Source organism: Molossus molossus, unplaced genomic scaffold (genome assembly GCF_014108415.1).
Source record: "Molossus molossus isolate mMolMol1 unplaced genomic scaffold, mMolMol1.p scaffold_m16_p_4, whole genome shotgun sequence".
NCBI lineage: Eukaryota > Metazoa > Chordata > Mammalia > Chiroptera > Molossidae > Molossus > Molossus molossus.
In genome coordinates this window covers 22,548,758-22,574,752 of record NW_023425377.1, presented here as the reverse complement: position 1 = coordinate 22,574,752, position 25,995 = coordinate 22,548,758, and the positions used below count along the sequence as shown (strand labels likewise).

General features: G+C 54.8%; 1 protein-coding gene across 6 annotated transcripts in view; it reads left to right on the top strand.

Annotated features, from left to right (window-relative positions):
* The first annotated feature begins 205 nt into the window (after positions 1-205).
* The window catches only part of NDST1 (N-deacetylase and N-sulfotransferase 1), a 38,326-nt gene continuing 12,536 nt past the window's right edge, over positions 206-25,995 (top strand). For 5 of the 6 annotated variants that reach the window (XR_004956397.1, XM_036239741.1, XM_036239740.1 and 2 more), the window contains exons 1-7: positions 7,329-7,449; positions 9,527-10,426; positions 17,405-17,899; positions 21,280-21,367; positions 22,916-23,070; positions 23,700-23,885; positions 25,381-25,509. Coding sequence is in view for 5 of the 6 variants with exons in the window: in XM_036239741.1 (XP_036095634.1) it covers positions 9,914-10,426; positions 17,405-17,899; positions 21,280-21,367; positions 22,916-23,070; positions 23,700-23,885; positions 25,381-25,509 (1,566 nt within the window). In the remaining variant the exon portion in view is untranslated. Of the gene's footprint in view, positions 327-7,328; positions 7,450-9,526; positions 10,427-17,404; positions 17,900-21,279; positions 21,368-22,915; positions 23,071-23,699; positions 23,886-25,380; positions 25,510-25,995 lie in introns of those variants that run through there. The other variant, XM_036239738.1, reaches the window with a different exon arrangement.

Genomic DNA, 25,995 nt, shown 5'->3' with positions numbered 1-25,995 from the left:
CCTCCAGGCAGGTGTCCCTGCCTGCTGGGGGATCCCTGGGCTGGGGGGTGAACTGGAGTCCAGGAGGTGAGGGCTGGTGACCTCTGACTAGGGCTGTGGTGGGGGTGGGGTGGGTGCTGATGGCTTCTGGGAACATGGTTGGTGGCTCAGGGTGCCCTGGGGCCACCTCCCCTCCCTCCTCCCTCCCGGGGAGGGGACTGGGCTGACTGTAATGCCATTTGTCCTGGCCCTGGGATTAGGTGCGGCTTGTTAAGTGGGGAGTGTGGAGCTATCGAGAGGACACGGTGAAGGGAAGCGGGGCTGCACGGCCGCTGCCTGGAGCTCCGGTGGGTCTTGTCATTCTCTCCCTGTCCTCCCTGCACCTCTGACCGTGGCACCTGTGCCCTCCCTCCAGCCCAGCCCTCCCCGGTCTGTCTGGACGGATGTGTGCTCGAGGTGTGTGCATGCTCAGGCCCACACAGGAGGGGCCCGGGGTGCGGAGGTTGGGGCAGATGGGCCCTGGAGCCTGGCGCTGGGTCCTGTCTGCCTGCAGGACCAGAAGCAGGTTCCTCGGTGTCCCAGCCCTGGGGGCCGCTCCAGGGCTGACCAAGCAGCTTCCTGATGGAGGAGAAGGAGGTGGCGGCTGAGGGATGGGAAGGAGAGATGGGATCAGTTTCTCCTGTGACTTCTGACAGCCCGAAAGTCCACCAGTCCACCTGAAGGCAGCGGGTCTGAGAGTTAAAGGTTTACTGCAGGGCCGCGGGGGAGCTGGGATGGTGAGGTTCCAGGGCTCAGATGTCGCCTTTGCGGCTCCAGTCCTTTGGCTCGTCAAAGGCAGCAGGGCCTCTAGAGGGCTTCCATGTTCTTCACTTGGGGGCCAGTCACCACCCTGGATGTATATGGACTGTGGTGCTGTCTGGAAGTGCCGTAGTAACGGCCTTCATTATATTCCCAAAGGGTCGGTGACTCTGATCCAGTTCACTCCCCTCGTTGTCTGGTTGAAGACACGGACTCAGAGAGGAAGGGTCAAGTCCGGAGGCACACAGGGAGTGAGCTGAAGGCGCTGGGATGCCGCTGTGGACTTCAGGCCCACATGGAGCGTGGCTTCCGCATCCATGAGATGGAGGCCCCCAAATACTGCCTGTTTCTTGGACTCTCTAGTGGGGCATCTGGCGACCTGGGAGGGCATGTGGGAGGGCAGGGGCTGGGCTTGATTGGCGTTTCGAGGCTTCTCTGCAGGGGTGGCAGACAGGGCATGATAAACTGGTTTCTACTTGATTGGGAACACGTGACGGATAAATGAAGTCACGACTGGGACGCGTTTGCCTGAGTACCTGGCATGCAGCAGACCTGCGGGCTTGTCGGTCACCATGGTCCTTCTCGGTGGTGGTCAGCTGAGGTCTCCTGCTTCTGACTTCACTCCTGACTCTCTCTCCTCTTCCTGAGCAGGAGAGGCCTTCTCCTGGGGCATGGAGGCAGCCCCCTTTCTCCGGTGGGGTCCCTGCCTGCCTGGGATGGCAGAGGCCCCTGGTGCAGGAGAAGTAAGGACCCTCTGGCGGAGGTCCTGCCTCTCTGGGGACCTGTGGTGCCCCTTCTGCCAGTGGAGGCGTTCTCAGTGCAGATTCTCCTGGGTTAGCCTACCTTTAGGCAGCTGGGGCTGGGCACCTGCAGAAAGCCGCTCTCTGGGTATGCTTTAGGCTGAGGAGCTGCCTTAAGAATGGTGTGGAAGGGTGGGCAGAAGGACTACATGGGGTACAAGCAGGGCTCTGAGTGGGCTGGCTTGGGCTGTCCTAGTTCCACCTCTGCCTGGCTGTGTGAACTTGAGTCAGTTGCTTACCTTCTCTGATCCTAGGTTTCCTCATCTGTAAAGTGCACATCTCAGTGACACCACCTCTCAGGATGTGAGGATTGGGTGTGATAATTCAGGGAACGCTCTCAGCACAGCCCAGGTGTGGGGCTGGCGAGTTACCAGGAGCTCAGTCACTGCTGGCTGGGAGGTTATGATATTTTCAAAGAAGTATCATTCTGGTCCTTTTGAGTGCCTATGATCTGAGCCTAAGAAAATAGTTAGGGATGGATTTGACTATGTTGTAAGTGGATTTGGGAGTTGGGAGGAGGGAGTTCTCTTCTGGGAAGCCGAAGGGGCTAATGAGGAGCATACCCTGTGATGGGCATTAGGACCTTCAGAGGGACTGGTCGGGAGCCTGTCCTTGGGACAAGAGGGCAGCGGGTCCTGACCTGCCTGATCTGCATTCCACCCCTCCCACAGCTGTCTTGTTTGTTTGCTCTGCGAGCCCTATCTTCAGAGCTGGTGCAAAGGTACACTGTCAACTCAGGCCCTGTTGGAAGAGAGAGATTCTCAGCGAGCAGGCCTAAGTTCCAGAGGTTTGCTGGGCATTCCCTGCTGGGGAACCCACAGCAACCAGGTGAGAACCTGCGAGTGAACCACAGTTTATGCTTTGTCTGCTTGTAGACTGATGGGCGATCTGTGGGTCTGCTTCCAAGAAGGCTCATTAGAGGCTGCTTTTAAGTTAAAATACACGTAAAGTGGATGAAAACAAAAGCAGGAAAAGCACCATTCAAAGGGAGTGGAGGGTAGGATGTCCTGGGTGAACACGGAGGATCTGTGGTTTTGAAGGATTATGAACGCAGTTGGCTCTGTGCTAAGATTCCCATCACCCACTCATTAGCTCTGTGCACTGGGGCTACTCATGGACCCCTTCTAGTTTCCTCGTCTGTGAGATGAGTGGACAGTAGGAGATGTGCTGTCATGAGGGTTAAATAACAGCATGCAGTATACAGGCATATCCCTGTCTGATAACTGGAAGTTCATGTTATTAATTCATTCAGCTTGGAGATGCCTCATAGCAGATTCAGAAAGGTAACTAGCAAGGGCACCTGGTTCCTGGGCACGGACCGTGGGGAGGAGACCACATCTGCCTTGGAAAGCTTCCTGTGAAGTTGGGGGACCAGTGGTGTAGCTGTGAGAGCAGCTGCCCTCTGGCAGTGTAAACCCGGCATGGCATGGTGGGGTGCAGAGCAGGAGAGCTCATCGAGGACTTGAGATCCACAGCTGGTGGAGTCCAACCTCTGGCTAAGGGTGGCCTTAGACAGGGATGGGCAGGGTTCTCTTGGACAAGAGAATGAGCCAAGGTAGGTGGGGGTGGGGCAGGCCTGGCCAGCGCAACCCCAGGGCGTCCTTTTCTCTCTCTGGGCCTCAGTGTCCCTGTGTGCTCACCGCGGGGTGCACTGCACACTCTTTGGCCCTGAGACTGAGCCAGACTGCCAACAGTCCCTTGGTGGTGGCCCTGGACTCCAGGGTGACTGGTGGGCAGCAGCTTGGCCCTGGGCCAGGCAGCACTGCAAGGCTGTGGGGGATGGGGTGTGCAGCGAATTCCAGCAAAGGAGAGATTTGCTTCTGGTCTGGGCCTCCCAGGGGTGTGATTGAGCTGCAGAAACTCCTGCACAGCTGGGAAGCAAATGTGGAGGATTTTCTCGCTAGCTGTGCGTGGTGGGTGGGGCAGGGTGGGGCAGGGAGGCTGGTGGAGCTGGGTGGCTGTGGGGTGTGTCTGGGTAGTGGGTGGTGGGTGACTGTACTGGGGGTGTGACAGGCTGGGAGGGGCCAGGTCAGCTGTGGGGAGTGTCCCTGGATTGCATGTGGGACTGTCAGAATCTGGCCTGCAGCCACACCTCCTCCCCCTAGCCCAGTGCCCATTCATGTGCTTGTGAGCCTGCTTACAGGGCTTTTCCTGTACCTCCTCTCAGCTCCCTACCCCCTCTTGTGCCTGTGGCCCAGATACCTGTGATGGCACCGTGTGAACGTGTGAGCACCATAGGAGTTTTCCTGTGCTTTTGTGTGTATGTGGGTGTGGGAGATGTGGGGGACATTGTAAGGAATAACCCAGGCAAGAAACTGAATCTGCTGAGTGAGCACAAGGGGCTGTGAGGGCCTTCATTCACCCTGCTGCAGCATCACCCCAGACATAAACCCTCAGAGCCCAGAAGCCTGCATCTTCAGTGCCCAGGGCCCTGCGTGTCCCGAGGGATGCTCAGTAAGTACAGAGGGAACAGGGACTGTTCATCTGCTTGTCCCTGACTCCCAGTGTGCTCTCAGACCTGACCTCCCTTCCTCTCCTTCTGGATCCACTATTAATTTGACATGTGGCCTTGGGTTAGTTCCTTCCTGAGCCTCAGTTTCCAAATTTGTTAAATGGACAATAAGTTTATTAACCTATATTATTGTGTGCCAGGCACTGAGCTGTTTTACACACATCATCTCTCTCAGTCTTGACAGCATTCAGATAAGTAGTATAAACCCTATTTACACTTGGGGAAACTAAGACTCAGAGAGGTTGAATGATTTGCTCAAAGGTCACAAGGCTGGTAAATAATGCCAGCTAGCAGCCAGTGCACTTCGGCCTCTCAGATTGTTGGGGTGAAACGCGTGAAGTGTGCAGCCCTTCACAGGAGGCCCACTGCACATGGTAGTCACCCAGTATGTAAGTTACGTGTAGGTACACTTCACCATGAAAGGCACAGAGGCTCAGTCTCGGTCTTGGTTGCACCTCTGGAGCCCACCTGTCCATCAGGGCAGAGCTAGACCCCCTCCCCAGTCTTGATCTCTAGATCACTTGGTCTCTGGGAAGGCCCATTCACATTTGCCCCTTTTCTCTCTGGGCCCTAGAGAGGATTATGGGGAACCAGAGCATTTCAGAGTTGGGGGGTGGGGTCGGGAGTGACTTTCAACTCCAGAGCAGTGGCCACAGTTACCGTGGTATTTCCCGAAAGTGCGGCGTTGCCATGGTGTCTCCATGACAACCAGAGCATCTCATTCATTATCCCCAGCACCTTGGCAGGGAAAGCTAGGCCTAGGGCTGGGAGAACACAGTGGGAGCCTGGCTGAGGGCTAAGAGGCCTCTGTGGCTGAGGCCCCCGCATGCCGTCCCCCATCCCAGCCACGGTCATCTGCAAGCTCTGGACCCTGTTTCATGGGGTCTGGATTCATATTTCAGTTCTGCCACTAACTAGCTGTGTGATTTGGGGCAAGTAACTTAATCTCTCTGAGCCTCATTTTTCTCGATTGTAAATATGAATAATGTCAATATTAGTTGTAAGGGTTAACTGAGATGAGGTATGTAAAAGTGTTTAGCACAAGGCCAGGCTTGTGGTGAATGCTCAATACATGGTACAATAAAAATAACAATGGTGATCATTATAATGTATTATTATTATTTTTATTATAGAAACCCCTGGGTTTCATGGAGGAATGACAAGATTTAGCGATTTTCTGTATGACTAGCAGATTACCGCACCTCGAAGCCTCGGTCTCCTTATCTGTGATTTGGGGATAATAACAGCTGCTCATTTATTCATGTCCTGAGTACTCAATAAAGACCTGTGCCTGGGGACAGTGACGGGAGCTTCAGGAGAAATCAGACTGTCCCTGCCTACAGGGCACCGAGGCATGTAGGGAAGGGGAAGAAAGGAAATTTGTATTTGGGAAGGACTTCTGTGTGCCAGCTGCCTGCCCGCGCAGAGGTCCAGCCCGGGACCTGCAGGTCCAGAGGGCAGAGCCATGAGCAGAAATGTCCAAAGTTGACTGTGTGGACTACACGCTCAGGTGCACCCAGGGACTGGGCAGGAAGCCAAAGGAGGGAAGGCCAGACTGTCTTAACTGGAGAATGCATGGCCAGTCTACCTGAGGTGGGTGCTCTGTGTCTCCACTGGTGGTGGCCAGTAAGAATGGGGACCCCATGTCACCAGAACAAGCTGTTTTTAAAGGCAACTTAAAAGTTGTGTGACATGTCCTGATTTTAAAACGTTGATAACTAACCTCAAATGAAAGAAAAATGTTGTGCCAGTCAAAGGACACACATCTGCATCCTGTTCTGGCCTGAGAGTCTTGATTTTCAGCCTCTGGCTGTGGAGTGGGGTTGGGGTGGGAGTCTGAGGATTGGAATGACCTGGGGGCAGGAAGGGGCATAGTGCATGGGGATGACTTCAGAGAGGTGATGACATTGGAACTGGGGTCTTGAAGGGTGAATGTGTCCCGAGAGTTAGGGGGAGGCAATCCAGGCAATGGGAACTTTGTTAGAAAGGCTAGACGCATGATCGAGATTGGTGACAGGTTGGGCGAGGCTGGAGTTTGACAGGTGACGTCAGCAAGGCCCAGGCAAGGCCCAGGGCGGTAGGGGTTGTTGAGGCCCCAGCCCCAGCTGTCCTTGAGGCCTTGGCGGCTCCAGTGGGATTAGAAACCCTCCAGTTCTCCATCTCTGGAGCCAGGGGTTCTGGAACGCAGGCTATGTGGGCGCCTTGGATGGCTGGGGCCAGGCCTGTGAGGGTGGCAGCGGGGGCAGGGCTGGAGGCCAGCACTTTGTTTACAAAGCTCCTGGCTCTCCCCACTCTTACCCCAGGTATTTGGACTTCTCTGGGGACAGCTGGTGGGCCCATTCTCCTGCCCCCTTTACCCTCTCTCAAGCCTGGGTCTGGGCTTTACCGTGGCCTTCTCCCTAGCCTCCTGGCCTCTAACCATCTGGCCCCTCCCTGCCATCCACCCAGTTCCTGGGAGAGGCCACAACCCCTGCAAATGAGGATTCAGAGAGAGCACGCACAGAGCTCTACAGTGTTTGTGAGCTCAGTGCTTACCCACACGATGAGTCCATGAAATAAACAGCAGGCATGCGTGATAACAGCCGCGGCCTCGGCGCTGGCATCAGGCATGGTTCTGAGCGCTTTGTAATGATCAACACCCAGTTTTCACAACTTGGGGAAGCATGTCAAGGTTTCCTGCTTCACAGATTAGGAAATGGAGGCACTGAAAAGTGAACGGACTTGCCCAGGATCCCAGGATTCCACCACTGCTGGGTGGGGGGGCTTGGGTTTGAATGAAGCTGCCTGGCTCCAGTCTGCACTATACTCATGAGGCTCTATTAGCCTAGGGCTTTAGGTCCATGGATGGGTTTGGGATCGCGGGGTCTGGACTTCTTGAAATCATTACAACATTTTTCCAGGACATGTGCATAGTTTTTGATGGGAAAATGTTATCTGATTCCCACAAGTGTCTGGGTCCCCCAGATGCCCAAGACATTGCTGATTGCATCATGATCACACATGCTGGAAGACAGTTAGACTGAGGTTCCAGTGACCACAGCACCAGGCCTGCAAGGGAAGTGGGGTGGGGTGGCCCCATGCCTCAGACAAGCAGGGCGCCATTGGAGCAGCTCTTCCCACCCACCCACTGTGCTCGTCCTGGTTCCAGGCTGAGGGGTGGGGCTCGGGGTGGGGCTCACTGTGACCGCAGGGCAGAGGGCTGCCCTTATCAGTGGGAAATAGGACGAGGGCACCCCAGGTATAAACAGGACCAGTCACCCCAGCCCTCCTGACTCTGCCCAGGAAACTTGCCCCTTTGCCTGCTGTTAGCTGGAACTTGGAGCCCCTGGAAGCTCGCATACTCCCTCAACTCCAAGCCGGGTATGTGCCCTTCCCGCTTTCTGTCCCTGGCAACCTTGACTTGTTCTTCTGGTCAGTTCAGGTACCACTTCCTCCTGGAAGCCTTCCTTGGCCCTCCTCCCCCCGGGCACATTAGGCAGCCCTCAGGTCTCCCTTCCCCACTGTCGTGCTCATCCCCCTGCATTGTAGGTGCCTGTTTGCTTGGTGGCCTCAGGTTCCCCATGGTGCTGGCACATAGTAGACTGTCAGAGGTGAAAGCCCCCAGAGATCATCTGGCCCAACCCCCTCTCCAACAGGTAGGAAGCCCAGAGAGGGGCAGGTGTGCTCGGGGTCACAGAGTACCTACCTAATGGCAGAACTGGGAGCAGACTTGGTGACCCAGACATATTCTCATTCCCCACCCCCGCCCCTTGCTTCTGAACACTTTTTTTTTTTTAATCTTTCTTGTTGAAAGTATTACAGATATCTGAGCACGTTTTAAAAAATTGTTTTTCTTATTTTCAAAAAATAATAAATGATTATTGTAGAACATTTAGGAAACAAACAAAAAGAGGAAAATAAACCACCCAGAAATGTTAACTTTTTTTGAGGGATTTAATACCAGTTTCTGGCCTGTGCATACAAATTCTTACCCAAAATGTGACAGTGCATACTGTTTTATACGTTTCCTACTTGAACAGTCTGTGTGGTTATTCTATTTCTGTGTCAGTAAATGTTCTTTGACGTCTTGTAAATGGCTGCCCGCGACGCCATCACACGCTTGCGCTGTAATTGCCAAAGAGAGTCGCCTGTGGTTGGGCATTGGCTGTTGCAAACGACATCCTTGGCTATTATAAATAGCATTGGGGTTTGTATATTTTCGGGGAAATCTTTATACATTTCTGCCATTGCCACCTCTAGGATACGTTCCCGGAAGTTCAGGGTCTCTGGTATGCTGCACCCACAGGGACACCCTGGATAGCCTTGGAACTGGGAGGGACTTTGAAGATTTTCAACCCCAAGTCTGTGTCTCAGGGTTCCATTCCCCCCCTGGCTGCACCAGCCCAGGCCCTCACACCTTCTGTCCCTGTCCCCATCCCTGTCACCCTGGCGGGCTCTCCTGCTAGCTTTCAGCAGTTGCTTCCAGAGACTAGAGGACGTGGTGTGAGGGGGGTGCTGTTGGGCTGATGGAACTGGAGCCTTAGTGTAGCGGGTGTGGGCAGATGGTCTCTCTTAACCCTCCAGGGAAACCCATTCAGGCGGCATGCCTGTCAGGTGTTGGCTCAGGAGAAGGCTGGAACCCAGAGTTCTGGCTGCCTGGGTGGACAGAGGCCCTGCCCACTGGTCCCTTGGCAAACTCGGGATCTCAGTGTGTGTATCGTTGCATGTGCCTGGGATGAGAGATGTCTGTTGCATTGGGGCCAATAGTGACAGCCGCCATTTCTTAAGTGTTGCCTGTGCCAAGCTCCTGGGACTGATCACTCGGTTGTCCCTCAGCCCCAGCCCTACGCTGCAGGGTGGTGATTTCACACATGAGTCCCCGATGCTTCCAGCACAGCTAAGCCACTGGTGCCTCACAGCTCTGGCTTGGCTGCTCTGCCTGAGCCTCAGTCTTTTCATCTGTCGGATGGGCTGCTGGGCCCATTCAGAGAGAGCAATGGGGGAAAGCACTGTGGGGGGTCGAGGGGGAGACAGTGAGGACGTGGTGCTCCAGCCTGATTTAGAATTCTGCCTGCAGCTCCCAGGCCGGGGACATGTGTATTGTCTCACTTGTTCACAGTGTTTATTGTTGGCTTCTGGAGTTTTCTTGGTCTAATCGCAGACTCTGATAATTATAATAAATACCAGCTGCCATGGTAGACACTAGGTGCTAGGTGCTGCTATAAGTGATTTATACACAATTGGACTTAATCCCCCAGCCCATCTTGTGAGGTGGGTGCTAATGTCAGCCCCCTTCCACAGGTGGGAAAACTGACCATCAGAGACATGAAGGAGCTTTCCCAGGTCGTTCAGCCAGGTCAGGCAGCAGTGCTTGAATTTGGGCCTGCCTAGGTCAGGTCCTGTGCGAACCCCCAAAACCCACATTCTGACTCTTCACCTCTGACTCTTCTCTCCACAGCCTTGGCCCCGGGGGCCCCACCAAGCCAGCAGCATGCAGCACCGCCGGGCCTGCCCAGTGTCCTCCTGCCTGCTGCCTGGCACCCCCAGGAGGCCCTGACGCCCTGGGGTACTTCTGCTGTGCACAGGACCACGTGGGGGTTTGCCATGGTGACATAAAGGGGCACGGAGGAAGGAAGGAGCACAACCAGCCTGTGGACTGTGCCCCTGGCTGGGAGGAAGGGCCGGTGGCCCCCATCCTCCACTCCCGCTGGCCCCTGAGGGCCTCGCTGGCTAAGTGTCTGTGAATTTGTTGGTCAGTGGACAACTCCGGTGTCTCCTCCTGCGTGGGGCCTTGGGGTGGCCAGGGCAGGCTGGGCCTCTGCTGGCCGAGGTCTCGGGGACCAGGATGCCCTCCCTGGCGTGCCTCCGCAGGCTGTGTCGGCATGTGTCCCCACAGGCTGTCCTTTTCCTGCTGGTTGTCTTCTGCCTGTTCAGCGTTTTTGTCTCCGCCTACTACCTATATGGCTGGAAGCGGGGCCTGGAGCCCTCAGCGGATGCCCCTGAGCCTGACTGTGGGGACCCACCGCCTGTGGCCCCCAGCCGCCTGCTGCCGCTCAAGCCCGTCCAGGCGGCCACCCCTTCCCGCACGGACCCCCTGGTGCTGGTGTTTGTGGAGAGCCTCTACTCACAGCTGGGCCAGGAGGTGGTGGCCATCCTGGAGTCGAGCCGCTTCAAGTACCGCACAGAGATTGCACCGGGCAAGGGGGATATGCCCACGCTCACCGACAAGGGCCGTGGCCGCTTCGCCCTCATCATCTATGAGAACATCCTCAAGTACGTGAACCTGGATGCCTGGAACCGGGAGCTGCTGGACAAGTACTGTGTGGCCTATGGCGTGGGCATCATCGGCTTCTTCAAGGTGCGCAGGGGGCAGAGTCTCTAAGCTGCTAAGAGCTCCAGCTAGGTTTGAATCCCATCTCCACACTCGTTAGCTGAGTGCCTGACTTTTCTTATCTGTAAAATGGGCGTCATGGCAGCACCTACGTCACAGGGTTATTGTGAAGGTTCAGTGGGCGAGCGTATATAAAGCTCTTGGAGCATGCTGTGCCTGATGCCTAGTGAGCGCTTTTTAAGGACTGGCTTTTATCAGGTGCACATGGCAGGGGGTTGCTTGCCATGCATGGGACTTGGCATATAGCAGGTACTTGCCTGAAGGAGGCCCTGGGGATGGGTGCAAGGTAGCAGAGGGTGTGCTCTGCTAGGTCCCTCAAACCTGCCATGACAGTCCTCCTAAGGGACGGGGCATGTCATCCCCATTTTGCAGATGGGCAAACCAAGGCTCAGGAGGGTTGTTATGTGTATGCATTTGTGCAGCCTAGAAGTGGGAGAGCCGGGATTCGAACCAAGACTTACTTTGGGTTCTGGGTCATAGGATTTTTCCTCTTGGCTGTGGTGGAGAGTGGAATGTATGCACCTCCTGAATTAGCCATTTTGCATTGAGAGAAAGAGGAGAAAGAAATCCTGGTGGGTAGGTGAGCTGCTGCGGGCTCTGTGGGACACCCAGAATGACTGCGGGCTGGGATCAAAGTCCTTGCTGAAAGTGTCATGGAGAAGCTGTCCTTGGGGAGGGGGAGGTTGGGACAGCAGGATGGGGCATCCAGAGGCTCTGGCCAGAGAACTCTGACCTGCCAGATGAAAGCGGGCACAGGTTGGGGCTCCAGTTGGGTACTTAGGGACATTTGATCCTTAATTCAGCAAATATTTACTGAGCTTAGTATGTTCCAAGTCCTACGCTGGGTACTGGGGACGCAATGGTGATCAAAATGTGCAGAGTCACTGCTGTCATGGAGCTGACATTTCAGTGCCATGGGGTAGGGTGGGTGATAGACAATGAACTTATGTGGCAGGTGGTGATAACTTCAAAGGGAAATAAAGTGGGGCAAGGGCTTAAGGGCAATGGTAGGGCTGTTGAGACTGTTTTTTTATTGTTGTTGTTGTTGTTAATCCTCACCCAAAGATACTTTTTCCATTGATTTTTAGAAAGAGTGGGAGGGAAGGAGGGAGGGAGAGAGAGAGAGAGAGAGAGAAACATCAATGTGAGAGACACATTGATTGGTTGCCTCCTGCACACGTCCCGACTAAGGCTGAGGATTGAACCTGCAACCTAGGTACTTGCCCTTGACCGGGAATTGAACCTGAGACCCTTCAATGCACAGGCCAACACTCTATCCACTGAGCCACGCCGGCCAGGGGAGTTGTCCCTGATAAAGTGCCTGGAAGGAAGTGAGGGAAGGGGTTGTGTGGCTTTGCCAGGGGCCTTCCTGGGAGAGGGGAAGGTAAGTGCCTGGGTCCTAAAGCAGGTTCTTGCTTGGCCTGAGTCGGAGGAGGTGGGTCAGAAGTGTCCCATGACCACGGTCAGATGACCATCTGTCCCCAGGCGTTCGTGGGGGCCTGTGCACGGGCCCCGGGCTGAGAGAAGCCTGGTGTAATGACGGGTTTCCCACAGCGTGTTCTTTCATGCGTTAATGCAGCAGGACGCTCTGCCACTAATGGAGGTTTTGTGAGCCAAGGAATTGAAGGCCCTTAGAAGTCCTGCAGTAGAGCAACCTGGTGAGATTTGTTCCCCAACTGGCTTGATCACAAAACCCTGTCCCTCACAGAGCACCCTCTGGGAAATGCTGACCTGGTTTATAGCTTTATAGTGGCATAAAGTCAGACAGTTTTCATTGTCTGTTTTTTTCGTTTCTCCTGGACTCTGCTCCCTTCCCTGCCATGAACTTCATTAAGATCGAGTCAGAGCCCCAGGCCTGAAAAACATCAGAATGGTTGACATTTATTGAGTGCTCACCCAGAGCCATGCCCTGTCTGATCTAAATGCTTTACATGAATTAACTCCTTGAACACTCACTCACAAACCATCCTCCAAGCCAGGTAGATCGCATCCTGATTTAAGAGGAGGAAACAGATGCAAAGGGGGTGAAGACAGGTGCCCATGCTCACACTCCCAGTGAGCACCGATCTACGGTTGGAACCCAGGCGCCTGGCTGTGGAGGCCGTCATCTGAGCCACCATGCAATGAGTCTAGGAACCTCAGATGCCATTTATTTGGTAGAATTTGCATCCCAGGCCACATCCAATGCACAGAGCTCCCAGTCTCCGGAAACCAGGCCGTGGGCTGGGGTCATTGGGCGCAGTTGGTATAAGAGAACTTGGATCCCATCCAGCCCCAGTTCCTTGCTCTACAGGTGAACACAAGGCCCTGGGAAGGGCAGAGACATGTTCGGTCTCACTGTGGGGTCAGTGGCAATTCTGTGTCTTTGCGCTCTTCCTACCCCATTGCATAAGAGGAGACCCCCCACTTGGTTTTGAGCAGAGGCTTGTGACTTTCTACTCTTACGGGCGCCCTCTGGTGGTCAAGCTACGTTTTTTGTTTTTTGTTGTTTTTGGCTCTTTCTACAAGGCCAGCTTCAGCACTATGCATTGGGTTGGCCAAACCCCAGGGATCTGGAGACTCGTTTTCCAATTCCCTCTGGTGCTAGATTCCCAGGTCAGTAGGAGAGCAGGAGCAAAAATGTCCAGACCCTTGTTTAGAGATCCTTTTGTCACTTAAAAGCAGAGTGACCTTGAACAGGGTGCTACTCAAGCCATCTGTGAAGTGGGGCCAATCACAGCTTCTGCCTCACAGGGCCATGGTGAAGATAAAGCAAGACTGTGGGTGGGAAACACTAGCACAGTGCCTGGTACCTGCAGCCACCCTCAATGGCAGTGGTCATGCTTTGTCATTTCTCTGTCCAGCAAACTGCTGGTGGTAGCACTTAGTCTTGTGTCTCTGAGTCCTGCGCTCACATCAGGTCCTTAAGGGTGGGAGCAGGACTTTATCGGCAGCCCCAGTCTCTGGCATTGCCAAGGGCTACCCAACTTCTTGTTTTGCACACTTACTATGTGCCAGACATTGAGCTCATTGCTTTGCTTGCCTTACCATGTGTAACTCTCACAACTACCCCGTGAAGCAGGCATTTTCTTCTTTTTATAATCCTCACTCGAGGACATTTTTTTCCATTTTTTTGTTCAGATAGAGTGGGAGGGAGAGAGAGAGAGAAACGTCAACGTGAAAAGGACACATCGAGTGGTTGCCACCCGTGCGACCCAACCAGTGCCAGGGACAAACTGCAACCACAGTACGTGCCCTTAGTGGGAACCGAACCCGGTCTCTCTGGACTGCAGGCCGATGCTCTAACCGCTGAGCCAAACTAGCCAGGGCTCTTTTTTTTTTCCTTTATTGATTTTTAGAGAGGAAGGGAGAGGGAGAGAGAGATAGAAATATTGATGAGAGAGAACATTGATTGGCTGCCTCCTGCATGCCCCCCACTGGGGATCAGGCCCACAACCTGGGTATGTGCCGTGACCAGGAATTGAGCTGGTGACCTCTTGGTGCATGGGTCGACGCTCAACCACTGAGCCACATCAGCCGGGCGCAGGCATTTTCTTTATAGGTAAGGACGTAAGGCTCGAAAAGTTAAATGGCCCTGGCCAGTGTGGCTCAGTTGGTTGGGCATGGTCCCATGCACCGAGGAGTCGCCAGTTCGATTACTGGTCAGGGCACAGGTCCAAGTTTCAGGCTCTATCCCCAGTAAGGGGCGTGCAGGAGGCAGTTGATTGATGTTTCTCTGTCATTGACACTTGTTTCTCATTCCCTCGCCCTTCCTCTCTCTCTAAAATCAATAGAAACATACTTTTAAAAAAGTTAAGTGGCTTGCCCTGGCCAGTTTGGCTCAGCAGGTAGAGCGTTGGCCTGCGGTCCGGAGAGACCCGGGTTCAGTTCCCACTAAGGGTGCATACCTTGGTTGCAGTTTGTCCCCGGCCCTGGTTGGGTCGTGTGGGTGGTGGCCACTCAATGTGTCCCTTTCTCTCTCTCTCTCTCCCTCCTACTCTATATGAACAAAATACTGAAAGATGTCCTTGGGTGAGGATTAAAAAAAAAGTTAAGTGGCTTTCTAGGGTGACACAGCTAGTAAGTTAGAGCCAAGATTAAACAACCATACTCACTGTTTCTAACATGCCACAGGTGAGCATGTCAGAGCAAGGTGACCTGAGGCCTGGAGAGGATACATGGTGTTCCCAAGGTCATCAGCCAGTCACTGAGTCTGCTGGGCTTCCCAGTGCCTGGAGCAGGGCTTCCTTCCTCTGCCTATGACCCCACTGGAAGACATGGTGTCTCCTGAGTGGGTCCTCAGTGCCGAGGAACAGGAGGGGTTCCCCTCCTGCGGGGTGAGGCCCTGCGGCGGTCACCCTGTGTGATGCTGAGGCTTACTGACTCTCCATTCCCTACCCCAGCTGTTTCCTTTCATTGCCGACCGGAGCGGACAGCCAGCAACTTGGCTTTTCCCTTCTTCGGTGTCTCCCAGCTGGGCAGCTGGCTGAGCTGCCAGCGCCTGGCAGTCAGCTCAGGGTCGGGGCTTTGAAATGGGATCCCCCAGTGCCTGTGGTCCAGCGTGACCTCCCAGGCCACAGCAGGTGAGGGGCAGAGCCTGAGGTGTTGCTGGCCCCCACCGTCTTTGCAGTTCTCATCTTCAACCAGCTCTGGCTGAGGGGTCGTGGGGAGACTGGGGCTGGGGGAGGTGGCCTCTCAGGATGGGGCGCCCTGCACTGAGGCTGGCTTGGGACGGAGCGGGGAGTTGGCAGGTACTCCTGGTAACTGGTAACATCAAATGCGGCTCCTTATCGCGGTTTACAAGGCCAGGGCCCTGCAGAGCCTGTGTGGGAATTAGCAAGAAGCACTCCTGCGTGGAGGAGATAGTAAAAGGCACCCTTCAGGGCTGATGCAGCTCCACCTGGGGGCACAGCTGAGTGCCCTTGTGCGGTGCTCACCTGGCCAGCTCTCCAGGGCGGCCCTGCCTCCCTCTCCAGCCTCATTTGGTGCCCTTTGTCCGCGGTTGCTTTGCCCCACCCCACTCATTCTCCGCACAGCAGCCAGATGGGTCTTTTTAAAATGCAAATTGAATCTGTCATCCCTCTGTTCAAAGCCCTTTGATGGAGTCTTTGATGGCTTCCTACTGCCAGTTCCAGCCTTCAGGGTCCTGTAGGTCTGGCCCCAGCTGACCTTTCTGTCTCATCACCTCTCCTCTCTTGATCACTCTGTTGGCCTCTTGCCCTCCCTTGACTGTGCTGAGCCCTCTCCTGCCTCAGGGCCTTAGCACTTGCTGTTCTTTGAACTTGGTCTCTACCTCTCCCCTAGTTGATGCTTACTCATTCTTCAAGTCCCTTTTTCCAGGAAGCCTTTTCGGAGCCAGTTGACTATGCTCAGTTATCTCTGTTCTAGAGCTATGAACCTCCTCTGTGTAACGTGCCTCATTGAAGTTTTATGTTTATTTCTGCGGTTTTGATTGCGGTCTCTCCCTTGCTGAACTTTAAGGTTCAAGGACCCTGTCTGTTTTTTCTCACTGCATCCCTGACACTAATCACAGTGTCTGGCATAGTGAATAGCTGTGGAAGGAATAGATGAAACCTGTATTGAACAACTGTCATGTGCCAGGTATTGGACAGCTGTCTGTTCCTCTTTCAGTCTTTTAAAAAATCAGTTGCTCATCAACTATGTGTTTGCTCCCTCTGGTGTCAAGCCTGTGCTGGACACTGGGGATCCAAGGGTGGAAGTGACATAGCCCCTGCCCTCAAGGGGATGCAGACTGGTGGGAGAGAGACCCTGAACTGAAATGCAGCCCGCCGCCAGGATAAAAAGTGCTATAGCTGAGGCTTCAACGTGGTTCCCAGGAGGCCAGTGCAGAGAAGAGGGTATATGCATTGGGTTTTGAAGGATAAGCAGGAGTTTGCCAGACCGAGAAGACAGAATGAAACTGGCACAGGGACGAGGACAGATTGCACCCTGTCCAGAGGCAGGTGGCTGGGAGGGTGAGAGATTGTGTGCAGGAGCAGAGGTTGTGAGCCTAGGGAGGAGGCGAAGGGGGCTGCGGGTACTGTCTGCAGGTCCCCAGGGAGCTGGGTAGCAGCAGACCCTGGGAGGAGAAGGGAGGTATGGGGATCTGGATTCCTGTGAGGGGGCGGTGTTGGGGGTGTTTGGGGTGGATGGGGGTTGGGAATGCTATAGGGTGGAGTATCTTTGTTCCTGCACCCCAGTAGATATCTCCTCTTTGATCTCATCTACACTGGCATCACCTCAGATTTCTCCTGAGAAAGGTTTGTGTGGCAAAAGCAGTTCGGAAACCATAGGAAATAGAGCCCGGTGGTCAGGTGTATCCTGACTGAGGGCCACTCTCCCCTCAGAGCCTCGGTGTCCGCAGCTGTGAAATGACGTAACACAAGAACCTTCCAGCTGAGGCTGATGTGAGAGCCAGCATCACACTCACGCACGCTCCTCCACACCCCCTGAGGTAGTTACCAGATGCTCCGCCGCAGTTCGTGGCAGAGGGAGCCAAGGCACAGAATGGTGCGTGACTTGCCCAGGGCCAGGCCTTCTGGTGGTAGAGTCCATGCTCTCAGCTGCTGTGTGATTTGGGGCACGTTACTTAGCCTCTCTGGGCCTTGTTCTCACCTGTAAAATGGGAATGACAGCAGTGCCTCCATGACGAGGGTCACTGAGGATTACCAGCACCCCTGCGTGCAAAGCGCTGGAACCCAGTGCCTACCAGCACCCCTGCGTGCAAAGCGCTGGAACCCAGTGCCTGGCTTTGGTAGGGACAACGTATGTATTAGCTAGTTTATTACTGTGACAGGTGAAGCTGGGCTTGCATGGCCTGGTTAGCACAGGGCCAGAGATGTGGCAAGCCCTCCATGAAGGTGAGTGACATTACTGTTACCACACACCTGAGATTCGGTGGTCCCTTGGGGTTCTGGATCTGATGGCTCTGTGTCCCCCCCCCCCCCCGCCTCACCCCAACTGCAGGCCAACGAGAACAGCCTGCTGAGTGCGCAGCTCAAAGGCTTCCCCCTGTTTCTGCACTCAAACCTGGGCCTGAAGGACTGCAGCATCAACCCCAGGTCCCCGCTGCTCTACGTGACGCGGCCCAGCGAGGTGGAGAAGGGCGTGCTGCCCGGCGAGGACTGGACCGTGTTCCAGTCCAACCACTCCACCTACGAACCGGTGCTGCTGGCCAAGACGCGCTCGTCTGAGTCCATCCCGCACCTGGGCGCAGACGCCGGCCTGCATGCCGCGCTGCACGCCACGGTGGTGCAGGACCTGGGCCTCCACGACGGCATCCAGCGCGTGCTGTTCGGCAACAACCTCAACTTCTGGCTGCACAAGCTCGTCTTCGTGGACGCCGTGGCCTTCCTTACCGGCAAGCGCCTCTCGCTGCCGCTGGACCGCTACATCCTGGTGGACATCGATGACATCTTCGTGGGCAAGGAGGGCACGCGCATGAAGGTGGAGGACGTGAAGGTAGGGTCCAGGCGCCAGGCCGGGCAGGGTAGGGTCGCCCGACCTTCAGACCTTCCTGTGCCCCAGCAGGACTTTGCTGTCTGCATCTCCCCTGCGCTGTGAGACCCCCTCCCGGGGCCAGGTGGTTTTATTAATTGCCTTATTGAAGCAAGTGTCATTTACAATTATATTGAAGTATTGACTGTAGAGGAATTTTACATCTGGAGCGTGGAGCTCAAGAATGTATCTGTGGAGGGAGAGGCCCAGTTACTGAGACAGATGGGAGCTGTGCAGGGTTGTTCACCCGCCTTTTAATCCAAACATGATTTTTAACTCTCAAAAATGTTTATGTCAGGACCAGAGCTCCTACAAAACTCTTAAAACAAGAACTAGCGCTTGAATCATACACAAAGCATATTTCAACTGAGGTCTGTATGGATAGTGGAACGCATTTGTTTAATTCAAAACGTGTTTACCAAACTAAGGTCTGTGTATGGCGTTTTGCAAGCCAGGGCTCACTACGAAAGAAGCCTGAAAATTAAGACCAGTGAGCAGTCTTTAAAGTGCAGTTTATATCTGCTCACTATTTTACTCAAAGTTATTTGCAAAGGAAAGGCCCTCACTGGTGTACAGGGGAATCAGTATGGTCGCCACGAATGGAGGACAACCATAACAATAGTTCCAGTGAAAACAAAGCCGGGGATTAACTTCTGCTGAGATACTGCTGCCCCTGACTGCCTGTCCTCTCTCTCTTTCTTTTTTTTATCCTCACCCGAGGACATTTTCCCTTTTTTTTTTTTTTGTTCAGATAGAGTTGGGGGGGGGGGGAGAGAGAGAGAGAGAGAGAGAGAGAGAGAAACATTGACGTGAAAGGGACACATCAAGTGGCTGCCACCCACACGAGCCAACCAGGGCCGGGGACAAACTGCAACTGAGGTAGCGGGAACTGAACCCGGGTCTCTCTGGACCGCAGGCTGATGCTCTAACCACTGAGCAAAACCGGCCAGGGCTGCCTGTTCTCTTTTCTACCGGATTAGCAAGTGTCGGAGACATGAGCACCAAACCAAGGTTTCTTTTTTTTTTTTTATCCTCACCCGAAGGACATTTTTTCCATTTTTTTTCCATATAGAGTGGGAGGGAGGGAGGGAGGGGGAGAGAGAGAGAGAGAGAGAGAGAGACATTGACGTGAAAGGGACACATGGAGTGGCTGCCACCGCACGACCCGAGAGAGAGAGAGAGAGAGAGAGAGACATTGACGTGAAAGGGACACATGGAGTGGCTGCCACCGCACGACCCAACCAGGGCCGGGGACAAACTGCAACCGAGGTACATGCCCTTAGCGGGAACCGAACCCGGGTCTCTCTGGACCGCAGGTTGACGCTCTAACCGCTGAGCCAAACCCGTCAGGGCCAAGGTTTCTTTTTGATGTTAGGGGGAAGATTGGAAAGGACTTCCAAGAGGAACGCTTTCTCCCCGAGTGACTCAGATGGTTTGTACTGTCTCCATCCCACCGATGTCACTGTTGAGATGGCTCTGGGCCTGGAAGGAGGGTGGGGTTGAGGGGCGTGCCGCTCCTGCCTTGGTCAAGAGGAAATTCTCCACTCTGCCTCACACCTCCCGAGGAGAGGGCGGGGCTGATGGTGTTGGGGAGCAGGCACTGTCTCTGGAACCAAGATTTGGGTTCTAGTTCGTTTGACTAACTGGGTGACTGGGGCAAGTCCTTTCCCATCTCTGAGCCTTAGCGGTACGTGACAAGGGTGGGTGGGGCATTTTCAGGCTATTTTCTGACATCCTAGGGTTTCACAGAGGTGCTGGGGTGAGGCATGAGGGGGGCCTGTGCAGACAGCCAGGCTCTGAGCCCTCCCGGCTCCAGCCTCCGGGGACAGGGCGGCATCGCTTTGATCTGCCTTTACAAATCGTGTTTCCTCCTGAGACCTCACTTAGGACGTGTTCTTGTGGCCCAGCCTGCTCTCTCCTACCGTAACCGAGGTCTCTGCTGCGTGTCAGGGTTGACCTCATGAGGAAACTGGGCTCCAGGCTCACTGTGTCCCCCGTGAACCCTGGGGCTGCCTTTCTTGGTTCTTACTTCCCGTTTTTAGAGGGGGAGGAATGCAAGCAGTTCGGGGCCATTTTTGTGAAAGAATACTGTATCAGAAGCGCCCTCTGCCTGAGGCTCAGCTCAGTGCAGACTGCAGCCTGCTTTGCCAGCAGGGTCCCATTTGCCTTAAATGTCCTTGTGAGTCCAAAAGGACAGTTTTTTCCCTTCAGTCCCAAGCACAGGCTACAACTGAGCCTTTCTTTCAGAGACGTGAATGTCGCCCTATTAACTGGTGCAGTGCTGGCTGAACAGTGCAATTTAAATAATAGCAACAGCAGCTGCTATCCAGGGCTTGGCGAGGGCCAGGCGCTGGGCTCAGGCCTTCCTGTGTGTTGCCTCATCAGATCCTCACAGCAGCCCTGTGAGGTGAGCATTGTTGTAAGTCCCATTTTACAGAGCAGGGCGCTGAGGCTCAGGGAGCTGGAGTAACTTGCCCCAGGCCACCCAGCTGAGTGTGCATGTCCACCAGGCAGTGTGTGGCCATGGCGAGATGCCAGTGGTGGCCCCAGGAGGCCAGGACTGAGTCTGCAGAGTGTTGGGGTAGCAGGCTTGCAGGTTTCTCAGCAGCCTCATGCGCCACGCAAGGATGTTCTTGATGACCCCAGAGAACAGCTGGGCATTTGCTTCAACAGTATCAACAACCCTGCATTGCCTTGCAAAGCCTGGGTGTGCCTGGGAACACTGCTTTGCTGGGCACCCAGCACCTCTTTGGAAAGGTCATGGTCCTTTGACATCAGCCTTGCGTTCCCTGACGGGGAGAAATCCTCCATATTTGACAGGTGAAGACATGGGGCCTACAGCGGCAGTGACCACAGATAGATGATGCCACCATTTTTCATCATTTACCAAAGGGCAGGCAGTTTAACACACAGAATCTTATTTATTTCTTCCAAGAGCCCCATGAGAGAGATGACATTTTCCCCGTTTTACTCTTGGGGAAACTGAGGACTGGAGAGGTTGCACAGCTTCATCGAGGACACACAGCAGAGCCAGGATGGGGTCTAGGACTTCTCTTGCCGGAAGCCTGGTGGAGGTGGCCACACGGGGCTGGCTTCGGGGTGGGGGTCTGTGCAGCTGCTCAGGGCCCCATGCTCAGAAGGGCCCGTACAAGCTGTCACACTCTGCTGTTGCCTTTTTGACATTCTTAAGTTTTTAGTAAGAGTTCCACATTTTTATGCTTCCCCGGGCTGCACAAACGTTTTAGCTAGTCCTGTGGCAGCAGGACACTTCCAGGGCCTCGGTAGGAGGAGCGGGAGCTCCTGGCTGTCCCTTTACCCCTTTCTTTCTCCTCTGTCCATCTTAGGCCCTGTTTGATACACAGAATGAACTACGCACACACATCCCAAACTTCACCTTCAACCTGGGCTACTCAGGGAAATTCTTCCACACAGGTAAGTGGGCCTGCTGGTGCCCCCATCAGCAGACCTTCAGAGCACTGTGCTGCGGGGACAGCCCGTGGTCTGCTGGGACACCCTAAGGCCAAATTTCCTCCCTGTACCCACCCCCAACCAGCAGCTTACAGAACAGTCACAGCCACAGCAGAGGCCACTGGGGCCGGAGCCAGCAGGATGGCAGCTCCCGCTGGGTCTCCCGGGCCTGCGGGCCTGGGGAAGCATCGTCTTCCTCTTGTCAACCGCCTTACCCCAACCTTTCAATTTGTACGATTTCTGCTTAAAAATGTCACTGTAGTTTAAGAAATTACAGAAATATATAGCATAGAAAGCGAAAATGTCCTATGACTGCACCCACCCCGGAGGTGACCACTGCCATGAGTTTATTTTCAGGTCCCAAGGGTTGAGGTTGAGGCTGTGGGCTGCCTGGTTCATGCCTTCCCTCCCCTTGGGCTCATCGAGTTCCTCACGCACTGCCCTGCAGGGACCCAGCCAGAGGGAGCCCCTGAGCGCCACCTGCAGTGAGCGCTTTTGCCTGGTGCTTTCTGCTTGGGCCGCAGCGAGGACAGCCCCTCTTGAATTCCAGGCAAAACCCTGTTTATCTGCAATTCTGGGGGAGAAGTATACAATACAGACCCAAAGCTAAACAACAGGAACACTGGGTTGTATCTTGTTCGCAGTATTCTTAGCATATCAGAGGTAGTTGTAGTAATACGTAAGAGACAAAGTAAACATCCTGGCCCTGGCTGGGTAGCTCAGTTGCTTAGAGTGTTGTCCCGATACAGTAAGGTTGCGGTTTTGATCCCTGGTCAGGGCACATATTAGAATTAACCAATGAATGCATAAATACGTGGAACAACAAATCTCTCTCTCTAAATCAATAAATAAATATCCACCCTGGCCGGTTTGGCTCAGCAGTTAGAGCATCAGCTCTCAGACCAAAGAGTTCAATTCCTGGTTAAGGGCACATACCTCAGTTGTGGGTTCAACAGGTGGGTCATGCAAGAGATGACCAATTGATGTGTCTCTCTCACATCGATGTTTTTCTTTTCCTCCCTCCCTTCCTTCCTCCCTCCCACTCTGATCTAAAACAAAAAATCAATGGAAAAATATCCTCGGTTGAGGATTAAAAATATACAAACAAATAAGTAAATAAACATCCAGTATATATGCAAAGAGCTTCTGCAAATCAGTAAGTAAAAGATGAGTGACCCGATAGAAAAATAGGAATAGGATTGGAGCAGGTGTGTCGGATGTTGGAGCTGGAAGAAGCCTTTGGGATCATTGCCTCTGAACCCTGCAGTGCACAGAGAGGAGGAGGTCTTGGCCAAGGTCACAGATTGTGTGAAAGCCACGTTCTGGACTGGAATCTAGGGCCCTGGACTGGGGCTCTGTCTGCTCCTGTGCTGTAGCTCAGGCAACTGTTCTAGGCTCCTGGGGGGTTGAGGGGCGTGGTCGTGTCGTCCCCCCCCCCCATCCTGCGCACCAGCCCAGGTTGGAGGGCCTCCTGGCGGGTGGGCGGGCTGAGCAGCCTGTGCTTGGCTGCAGGGACCGACGCGGAGGACGCTGGGGACGACCTGCTGCTGTCCTACGTGAAGGAGTTCTGGTGGTTCCCCCACATGTGGAGCCACATGCAGCCCCACCTCTTCCACAACCAGTCCGTGCTGGCTGAGCAGATGGCCCTGAACAAGAAGTTCGCTGTCGTGAGTAAGATTCCCTGTGGGGCAGAGCCGGGCGGGCCAGGGGCTGGGCTGGGGGTCCGACTGCGGGCCTCCGGCTGCTTTCACAGTTTGGTCTGACAGCCTTTTATTACTGCCTTTGGAGCCACGGTCTCATGGAAGCCTCACCGAGACCCCAAGAGGCGGGTGTCCCTTTTAGACAAGAACGCAAAGCTCAGGGAGGCCACACCAGTAGTGAGGGACCTAAACCCAGGCCTGTTTCCTGGCTTCAAGCTCTTGTCTTCAGGCTGGAATGGGAGGCTCTGGAAAGCCAGAGGAGCTGCTCCGCCAGGAGGGAATGAGGCCTGGTGCTGCCCAGCCTGGGCCGCCAGCCAGTCCGAGGCCCAGGGAGCAGGAGGAGCCCCACCTTGCCCCCCACTGCTGGGTGTTGGAGGGCACCACACCGGGCCAAGAGCTAGAGTCCAGCTCAGCCAGCCCCTTTCTTGGAGACTGAGCACATCGCCATCCCTCCCGGGCCTCAGTTTCCCTGTGAGGCTTGGACCCGTTGCCCTGCTGCTCTAGCCTCTGACTTCGCGCTCCCATTCTGCAAAGGGGAAGTAAGGCCCGAGGGGATGGAGCCCCATGCTCACCTGCCCCGGCCCTCCTCTCCGCAGGAGCACGGCATTCCCACAGACATGGGGTACGCGGTGGCGCCCCACCACTCTGGCGTGTACCCTGTGCACGTGCAGCTGTACGAGGCCTGGAAGCAGGTGTGGGGCATCCGGGTGACCAGCACAGAGGAGTACCCCCACCTGAAGCCCGCCCGCCACCGCCGTGGCTTCATTCACAACGGCATCATGGTGAGTGGGCCCCAGCGGCGGGCAGGCGGTGTGCACGCACGTGGTGTTTGGTGAGCTGCTGGGGCTTCAGGCCAGTTTCTGCTGCCCCTCTGGCATCGGAGGCTCTGGGCTGCCAGTCTCCCCTTTCGTGGGCTCCGTCTTAGCCGTGGTGACAGGGGATGAGCATTCTTCCAAGGGACCTCTAGTGAGGCCTTGGGACAGGCCTCTGTGTCTCACTGGTTTGCTTACTAAAAATTTTTCATGAGCTTCGACTGTGTACCTGACCCTTTCTAGGCACCGGGGAGGCAGGAGTGCACAAAGCTGGCAGAAGTCCCTGCCCTTGCAGATTGCAGACCTGACGGCCTAGTGGCAGGAGGCTGTGCCCATACATAAGCAAACATGTGAGGGAGGGGGGCCTTCCTGGGAGTGAGCTGGCTGCTGTGTGAGGAAAGCGTTCCAGGCAGAGAAGGCAAGTGCCCGGGCCCTGCGGCGGGCCTGGGCGGGTGTGTGTGAGGACCAGCTGAGGCCAGCATGGCTGGAGGGGCCGAGGGAGGGGCAGGCGGCAGAGAGGAGGTCAGAGGGGTGATGGGCCAGATGCGGTGTGAAGGGCCACGTAAGCTCGTTGGATGCTCTCCAGCTATTAGCCTGAGATGGGAAGGTTTTGAATGGCGTGCTGTCAGTATCTGACATGTTTTAAAAGGATTTTCGTCATTTTAACTGTTGTGTGGAGCAGAGACTGTTGGAGACAGTGGGAGGCGGGAGATCAGTTAGGAGGTGCAGTCTTCTAGACAGGCGGTGGTGGTGGCTTGGACCGGGGTGCAGTGTTGGGACGTGATCAGGTCCTGGACTTCCTCGGAAGTTAGAGCCAGCAGGATCTGCTGATGAGTTGAGGTTGGGTGCGGGAGAGATAAGTCAAGGATAACTCTAGGGTTTTTGGCCTGAGCCACTGGAAGGATGAGTGTGACCCCAGATGGGGCAGCTGTGGGAAGGCCAGGTTCATCCATCATCCATCCATCCATCCACACGTCCACCCTCCCATAGCCCACCAACCTCCTCAGGGCCAGGCACTCAGATGGACTCCAGGATGAGTGGTGACAAGACAGGCACGTTCTCTGCTCCCTTGGAGCCCATGGTTTCATGAGAAGAGACAGAATGAACAGTTAAACCAATCATGACCAAGAGTGCTCCCAGCAGGGCCCAGTGCTGGGACAGGAGTGGCAGAGTGTGGCTGGGAGAGCACCCCTAGGTAGGGTTGGGGACCTGCACTGTGCAAACAGACCAGCCCCTCTGTTACTTTCGGGTCTCTTATTTTGTACAGAGAAGAGCAGTGAGCTTGTGAAATAGCCCGGCCTGTCTCACCTGGAGAGTGTCAGAGGCTGTGGGTCTGTGCGGGAGAAGACCCCAAGGGTGGGGGCTGTGCTGTCACATAGGAGGGACCCATGGCTGTTCTGAGGAAGGTCTTCCCACCCCCATCCACGCCTGGAGGTGCCATCACTCCTCTCTGCCCCACCCCCAGGTCCTCCCACGGCAGACCTGCGGCCTCTTCACGCACACCATCTTCTACAGCGAGTACCCGGGTGGCTCCAGCGAGCTGGACAAGATCATCAACGGGGGCGAGCTCTTCCTCACCGTGCTCCTCAATCCTGTGAGTGCTCCACACCCTGCTGGTGGTGAGGAGGGGCCCGGACAGCCTGTCTGCCCCGGGGCAGGCCTCCGGGCCTGGGGGGGGGGGGCAGGCATGAGGGCCAGGAACTGGGAGCCCACTCTTCCGCCTTGGCTCTGCCCCTGCTCTGCAGCGTGGCCCTGGGCAGAGAATCTGAGCTGTCTTTTTTTCTTTTATAATCTCGCACTTCAGTGTAATAGTGTTAGCATTTTAGACCATGTTCTTTTTCCAGTCTTGGTGTCTGTATAAATATATATTAATAAACTATTAATATATTGAACTATATATAAATTACATATAATATGTATAGTCTACACTATTCACCTGAGCTTTCTGGGCCTCTCCTTCCTTATCTGTAAAGTGGAAATAACCATTCATGTTGTGCTCTGTCAAGATGCTAAGTGGATACCAAGTGGCAGTGTTACTTAGTTTTACAGGACAACCAAGTATCCCTTATCTTCCATGCAT